Below are 8,140 nucleotides of genomic sequence, written 5' to 3'. Positions count from 1 at the left end.
ACTAGAGAAAGCCCATGCACAGCAACGAAGACCCAACGCAGACAAAAATAGAAAATAAAATAAAGTAAAGATATTAAGAAAAGAAATTAGAAATTAAAAATATGAGGATGGCCATCTTAAATCTGCTTCTGAAAATATGTATTTTCTTGAAACAGTGCACAAAACGTCAGTGAAATTGCTTCGATGAAATGCTATCACCATCCCCCCAAATTTTCAAGGCTAAGAATTAAAAAAGGGAAAATCTTTACCTTAATAAGCTCCTATTAGAAGAAAGAATATTTAATGGCAATGTTACCATATTATACTGGCAGAACTAGATCTATGCCCCAAGAAGCTCAGTTGAAAGTATCTTATTTAGTAATACAATTGTTTCTATTTAATGGTCATAGGAGTGTCCAGCAGTTGCTGTTCTTGCCTTAGAAGTTCAAACTTTAAATTTTTTTAAATTTTAATTACTACATTTTTAATAATAAAATTACAAAAATGAATTTCCTTTCCAAGAAAATTCAGATTTCCCCCCTCTTTTCTGGAAGTTCATTTGGTTATGGTGATATTCTGATTCTGAGAATAGCAATTTTTTTTAAAACATCTTTATTGGAGTATAATTGCTTTACAATGACAATTTTTAACCATCATTCACCATTTGACCAAAATATATATTAATTTCAGGTAGACCTCAAATTACATACTGCAGGTGTAGCTACAGTCTAAAAATAGCTTAGTAGGCTCAAGAGCAGGCCCAACAGGACGGTTCTCATACTTTTGTGATTTATAGCTTCTTTAACTGTTATGGGCATTGACTTGATTCATTTGCTGAAATACAGGTTCGGGAGGACTTTGAGTCACGTTCAGCCTGTTTGAAAGGAGGGCCTTGCTGGAAACTCAGGGTTATGTGGTTGTCTTACCGTAACATACGCTCTGTCAGCCTTAGATACACAACCTCCGTAGATAGCACTTGGTTCTTTGCTGTCCCTTAGCGCAGACCCAGCAAACCCCAACTTCAATAATCCGAGATGTAAGGACGACTGTAGTTTTGGTCCTAACACCGGCCACGTGGGATGTGAACCGCTTCCCCTTGGGAGCCACATTTGCAATTTCTGCAAGTGATGGACGTCGTCTTCATCACAGATCTGTGCCTCATGGTTTCTGATTCAAATCCACTGTCTCCCTACGCCCTGTCCGGCACCTGGCCCTCGCACTCCGCCCATTTCCACCTTCCTGCATCGGGCTGCCCTCCCCCTGGCGCCTCCCTTCAGACGGGGCCTGCTGATTGGGCCTCCAGGAAGAAAAACACTTCCCAGAATGAGCCCTGGTTTGCGGCTGGGCTCTAAGCACCAATCTGCTGAGCACTCTCGGGGTGTGTGAGAAAACAAGACCCACTTACTTCCCTAGAACAAACCATCCGCGAGCGGAGCCGAGCGAAGCCCAGCCAGCCGGTGGGGCGCAAGTGGCCGCCGGGGCCGGCAGGGGGCGCGCTGCCGCGGCGGGCGGGCGGCGCGTCTAGGCCCGAGCGGTCCCGGGGGTGCGCTCGGTGCCCACAAAGCGCCAGCTGAGGGGCCGTTGCGGGCTGAGCGCGGCTGAGCCTGCCCGCCACCCGAGCTCCACCGGCCGGCCGCCCCGCGCCTCTGCCGCGTCCCCGCGCCCCGAGCAGCCGGGCCCGACGGCAGTGCGAGAGCGGGGTCGGGAAGGCAGGGCCGGGCGGGCGCCGCCTGCGGAGAGGCCGGGGGCCGGCCTGCGTGGGGCAGCGCGGAGGCGGCGGCGGCGACTCCGGCGGGGCCGGACAGCGCAGGACCATGGCCGAGGCAGCCCCGGCTCCGGTAAGGGCGGCCCGCGGGCCGAGTGCAGTGAGCCTGGGAGGGTCGGGGCGCCTCGGGCTCTGCGATCGGACTCGAGGGAAGGGAGGAGGGCGGGGAGCCCGGCCTGTCAGGCGCGGGGCCCCGGAGCGGGGCGCAGCCCGGACGGCCGAGCACAGACACCCCCCGGGGTCCCGCCGGCAGGAGAGGGGCCTGGGGGGGACCCCGACGCCGAGAGCGGGTCTGGGACAGCTCGCTCTCCCCCATCGTTGGGTCCCTGCGCCTGGGTGTGAGGCCCCGGCTCGCCCATCCCGTTTGGAGGTTTCCAGCGGAGAAAGCCTCTTACACCAATGAAAGAGGAATGAGTGAAGCGATCCTCGCCTGGTGCCAGCCCCGCTCCTGCCTGCCGGACGCGGGGCAGTGGGGTTGGCTTGGTTTGGGGTTTTCATCAGCCATTCTCCAGCCCTGGGAGCCGACCCCACAGTCACCCTCGCTGCCGCCTCCGTGAGCCTCGCGCAGCCACAGATGCCGCGGTGACGGCAACACTTAGGTGTGTTGAAGGACCGCCGGAGGACAGGGATCCCCAGTGCCCAGCCCGTGACGATGCCGGACACGCAGGAGGCCCTCCGTCGGGATTGCAGAGTGAACGACTGGTGCAGGTTCCGAGGGCGGGATTACTTTCTGCGTGTTTTACTCATTACGCGGATGTTTACTGCAGGTCTGCCGCGTGCCAAGCCCGCTCCGGCAGTTGCTAAGCCTGCAGAGCTGACCGAGACAGTCGCTGCACACAAGAGCCGTGCAGAACCAGCAGGGACTAGTCAAGTAACAGGACCGGAAACGATGCCTTGGATTTGCCAGCTAAGAAGCCTCTGCTCACGCCAAGGAGAGTCATTGTAGTGGATCAGGAGCCAGACTGGCCTACAGAGTAGTGACCCGAAAGTGAGGGGGGGGGGGAAGAGGAGGAAAAAGGAAGAAGCAGCAGCATTGGGGTGGGGGATCGAGCAGAGGGACTGTCATCTGTGCCCTCAGACCTATTTTTTCCTTTTGGATCTTGTTTTTCAATATGGTAGAGATGATCATGTGTCTATATGCCAGCCCTGTCCAATAGAAACATAATAGAAGCCACATATATAACCTTAAATTTTCTAGCAGTCACGTTTTATTTTATTTTATTTTATTTTATTTTATTTTATTTACTTACTTATTTTTGCCCAGTGGCCTGCTGAGCCCTTGGCAGTGAAAGCGCGGAGTCCTAACCACTGGATGTTAGGGAATTCCCAGTAGTCACATTTTAGAAGTATAGAGAAATAGCTGAAATGTACTTTAATGATATGTTCTGTTTAACCCAAGGCTTACAAAATATTTCAGTGTGTAATTAGTATTAAGAAATGATCGATGAAGTTGTACATTTTCTCCCCATACTCAGTCTTCAAACTCTGGTGTGTATTTTTTACTCACGGCGCATCTCAATGGAAATAAATGCATCTCAAGTGTTCAGTAGCCACATGTGGCTACCATATTGAACAGTGCAGGTCTGTCCCATGGAGAAGACCCAGGAGAGATTGAAACATTGACCATAAACAAGAGAAAAGATCCGTGTACCTAAAACTGTGGAAGGAGGTGGCATTCAGAGCATAAAGTGGAGAGATTAGTTTTAAACAGGATGAACCTTTTTCCTGAGGGAAGGAAAGAAGAAAGCATGGACTAAGCTACTGATGCGTTTGAAGTGGGAAGGAGCGTGAAGAAAACGAAGAGAAAGAGGAGAACGTTGAGAGAGTTGAGGTCTAATAGTTCGAACCCTCTTCTCAAGTAGGAGGCCGCGTCATCGCCTGAGAGTGAGGGGCCCCCAGCGGACAGGGGTCTTCCTGCCCAGCCTGCGCCCCCTGAAGCAGCAACAGCAGCATCACCTTGTTTTCAGTGCAAACTCCCGGTTTTCCTCCCAGACCTACTGAATCAGAGTCTTGCATTTTAGCAGGACCTCCAGATGACGCCGACGCCCATTAGTTTGAGAGGCGCTGTACTAAAAGCTGAACAGGGCCAGGGGCTTGTAGTGGCCACTCTGTGGCATGGGAAGAGGAGCATGGGGGCACAGGGCAGTGCTGAGTCCCTGCCGAGCTTAGAGACCACGGGTGTGTGGTGACACCAGTTTACCCGGTTGTGTGACTTCATTTCGTAGGGCTTACCGGCCTGCTTCCAGGAACAGAGAATGAGAACAACTGAACTGATTCAAAGCTGGAGGTTAGCCGAGCAGGTGAGGCAGAAAGGCAGACAAGTGAGGGGGTTGAAGTTAGCTGAAATGATCAGCCAAGGAAGAAAGCAAAGCCCGGAGCAGGCCGGTAAACCGGGAGCAAATGGAACGGTCAAGGGTTCAGTGGGATTGCAGAGCAGGTGAAAGGAGAAAAAGGTAGTGGGAGAGCTGCAGAGACCGGAGGTTGTGGCCAAAGAGCCGGTTATCGAACTCGTAGAGTTAGAAGGCTTTGCAGAGGTCATCCTCATCCAACCTCCCATTTGTTGTAGGAGTTTCATTTTCTATACACTCTTTGTTCCAAGGTATGTTCAGTGAGGGGGCAGCCTGTTATGTTCTTGGAAAGATCTAGTTCAAAACTTATTTATATAGGCCAGAGTTTACGTTCCAGAAAATTTCATGTTGGTTCTAGTTCTGCCCTCTGGAGTCACAGTATAGGAGTAAACAAGTCTGTCCTGCCTTCTGTTTTATAACCCTCAAATATTTGAAAATAGCTGTCATGCTTTCTCCACACTCAACATTCTCAGCTTATTCAACTACTACTGAATGATATGGTTGTGGCTTGTCAGCAGGGTGATGGATGGGGCCAGAGCCTAAGTCAATAAATAAGGGGTTTATCAGAAGGGCACTGAGCTCACTGAAACCTGGAAAGATCCTGATGCACTTAGAGCTTTTCCAGAGACAGAGGATGCAGCAGCAACCTGGCCTCTGGGTGATTGGCTCTGTGCCAGGCTGCTTCTTGATCCAGTTTCACCTGTTCACTGTCTTACCTACTCCATCCTTCAACCACCAAAGCAATTCTCTTGGCTTTTTATGTCAATGAGCTCCATAAAGATGAGGCTTATGCAGGCACTACTAAAACTATATTTAGATTAATCTCCGCTGGCCACTTAAGCAGCACTTATCTCATTTTAGTTCGGATTAGGGCTCCTTCTAACACTCAATGCCTCGTCTCCTCTCTCCACTGCACACAGACTTCTGAATGGGACTCCGAATGCCTTACATCCCTGCAGGCGCTTCCTCTTCCCACACCCCCAGCAGCAAATGAAGCACACCTGCAGACTGCGGCCATCTCCTTGTGGACAGTAGTGGCGGCCGTGCAGGCTATCGAGAGAAAGGTGGAGGTCCACAGCCGGCGACTCCTGCACCTGGAAGGACGGACAGGGACGGCCGAGAAGAAGCTGGCCAGCTGCGAAAAGACAGTGGCTGATCTCGGGAACCAGCTGGAGGGCAAGTGGGCGGTGCTGGGGACCCTGCTGCAGGAGTACGGGCTGCTGCAGAGGCGTCTGGAGAACTTGGAGAATCTGCTGAGGAACAGGAACTTCTGGATCCTGCGGCTGCCCCCCGGTATTAAAGGAGATATCCCAAAGGTAATACCTCCACTTCTGCGTGCAGAGTGCTACCACTAGACCTTAGACTATTAGCAAGGGGTAGTCTTGGTCAATCAGTTTGGCTGAAGGAACCAAGAAGTTGTTTTGTGTTTTATCTATTTTGGAAGCATTCCATGTTCAATTTAGTGATCATGTGAAGTGTCAAACTTCAGATTGGAAAAGTCTTCCCAATCCAAAGTTGGCTATCTGGCAGATGGATTTTTTTCTCTTTTGCTTTCTCCTGCCCATTATCCCCAAGTCACTTATTTCTTTATTAACCTGTCTGCTACAGTCTTGGTTGGAAACAAAAGTAAATATTATTTAAATCAGTCAATTTGAATTTGTTGGAAATTCTGGTAAAAAAAAAAGTTAGAGGAGGACAGAGGAAGGGATGTGGAGTTAAGTGGTTAATATAAGGTTTGGGGCTGTCTGTGGGTCTAGGGTCCACATGGGTCCTGTCCTGCAGCATCCTTTCCAGAGTGCGCCACAGTGCTAGGGCCCGGCCCTTCTGAAGGGAATAGTCCCTAAAACAACAGGAAATAAACATCATTCTTGAGCTATGGAAGACAGCCTCGAGGCAGCTAGTTTCCAAACATGCCCATTTATTTATTCGTTTATTCAACAAATACTTCTTGAACACTTACTATTTGCTTGATATCTACTTCCTGAAGGCACAGCAGTGAACAATTCTTGTAAGCTCCCCTGGAGCTTAAATTTTAGGGGGAAAGATAAAATAAACAAACAAAATAAATCCATTTAAGTACTTTGATAAAAATAAAAGTGCTATCTGGTGATTTATTTTTTAGATTGGATGTCACAGAAGGTCTCATAAAGTAGCTAATTTTTAGGCTGAGACTAAATGACAGGAAGGAACCTAGTGGGAGAGGATCTGAGGAAGAGCTTTCCAGGTGTAAAGAATACCTGGTGCAATGTCCCAAAGGCACAAACAAACTTGAAACACTGAGGGGAAAGAAAAAGACCAGTTGGCTGGTGTGCAGTGAATAAGTGGAGCTAGAGAAGCAGGGGGGCAGCTCATTTAGGGCAGTGTTTTTCAGCCCTAGCTGTACAGGAATCACCTGGGGGGGGCTTTTAAAATTTTGATGGGCATCACATCTAGAGGTTCGGACTTAACAGGTTCAGGATGGGGCCTAATCATTAATCTTAAAACTCCATAGTTCAAAAAGAGTCATGTACCAAAATGTTCATTGCAGCTCTATTTACAACAGCCAGGACATGGAAGCAACCTAAGTGTCCATCATCGGATGAATGGATAAAGATGTGGCACATATATACACTGGAATATTACTCAGCCATAAAAAGAACGAAATTGAGTTATTTGTAGTGAGGTGGATGGAGTTAGAGTCTGTCATACAGAGTGAAGTAAGTCAGAAAGAGAAAAACAAATACAGTATGCTAACACATATATATGGAATCTAAGAAAAAAAAAAAGGTCATGAAGAACATAGTGGTAAGATGGGAATAAAGATACAGACCTACTAGAGAATGGACTTCAGGATATGGGGAGGGGGAAGGGTAAGCTGTGACAAAGTGAGAGAGTGGCATGGACATATATCCACTACCAAACGTAAAATAGATAGCTAGTGGGAAGCAACTGCATAGCACAGGGAGATCAGCTCGGTGCTTTGTGACCACCTAGAGGGGTGGGATAGCAAGGGTGGGAGGGAGGGAGATACAAGAGGGAAGAGATATGGGAACATATGTATATGTATAACTGATTCACTTTGTTATAAAGCAGAAACTAACACACCATTGTAAAGCAATTATACTCCAATAAAGATGTTAAAAAAAAAAACTCCATAGATAATTCTAATATGCAACTACGGTTGTGAACCACGGACATAGGGCATTGGAAACTGAGGTAAGGAATGTGGACTTTATCTTGGGTGTAATGGGAAGATTGGGGGATTTTATAGCGGAGGAGTTATATCTGGTCTGTATTTTGAAAGAATCTCTTTGGCCGCTCTGGGCCGAATGGGTCATGGGGGTAAGAACAGAAGCAGGGAGAAAACAATAAGGCAGCTGTAATAGTAGGAGGGCCGAGAGTGGCTTGAGTGAGGGTGGCAGCAGTGGAGATGGAGACAAGTGGACAGATTCAGGCTGTTTTGATGGTAAAATTGACGGTAGGACTTACTAATGGGAATTAGGGAAAGAGGAATTAAGAAAAATAGCTGTAAATTAACTGTGATAATTTACTGAGCACTTACTATTGTAAGTGCCTTAATTACTTTCATAAGACTCCTAACTTGCCCAAGATCATGCAGTCAGTAAATATAAATAATGGAGTTGTACTGTGACCCAGTTGGCTCCAGAGCGTATGCTCTTAACCACCGGCTCTTAGGCTTTTGACTTGAAGGACCGGATGGATGGTGTTGGCATTTACAGAGGTGGGGATGCTTCAGGGTGGGAAGGAATTAGTTCTCCTTTGGCAGCATTGGTTTGAGATGGCTGGGATACGTTCAGGAGAGATGTTAAGTGATCTTTGAAGCTCAAAGGTGAGAAATATTTGGAAATCATTGACGTACAGATTGTATTGTAAGTCATGAGGCTGGAGGTGATTACTTCGGGAGAGAATGTGGAGAAGCAGCAGAAAGATTCCAAGGACCAAGCGCCATGGGTGGGAGTGGTGGCCAGTGAGTGTGTGGGTCACAGGGTCAAGGGACAGTGGTCGTGTGGGTTAATATGTTACTGAGAGGGCTAGAAAGATGAGGATG

At 48.5% G+C, this 8,140-nt stretch overlaps 1 protein-coding gene across 2 annotated transcripts in view; it reads left to right on the top strand.

Moving 5' to 3' along the window:
• The first annotated feature begins 1,416 nt into the window (after positions 1-1,416).
• ZNF398 (zinc finger protein 398) overlaps positions 1,417-8,140 on the top strand; it is a 31,481-nt gene continuing 24,757 nt past the window's right edge. The window contains exons 1-2 of one of the 2 annotated variants that reach the window (XM_057550281.1): positions 1,417-1,817; positions 5,052-5,408. In XM_057550281.1, coding sequence (XP_057406264.1) covers positions 1,794-1,817; positions 5,052-5,408 — 381 coding nt within the window. In that variant the 5' untranslated portion in view covers positions 1,417-1,793. Of the gene's footprint in view, positions 1,818-5,012; positions 5,409-8,140 lie in introns of both variants that reach the window. The other variant, XM_057550280.1, reaches the window with a different exon arrangement.

The sequence above is a fragment of the Balaenoptera acutorostrata genome, chromosome 7, assembly GCF_949987535.1.
Source record: "Balaenoptera acutorostrata chromosome 7, mBalAcu1.1, whole genome shotgun sequence".
In the NCBI taxonomy this organism is placed as follows: Eukaryota; Metazoa; Chordata; class Mammalia; order Artiodactyla; family Balaenopteridae; genus Balaenoptera; species Balaenoptera acutorostrata.
Note: the sequence above shows the minus strand (reverse complement) of the source record. Positions and strands in the feature narration are given on the sequence as shown.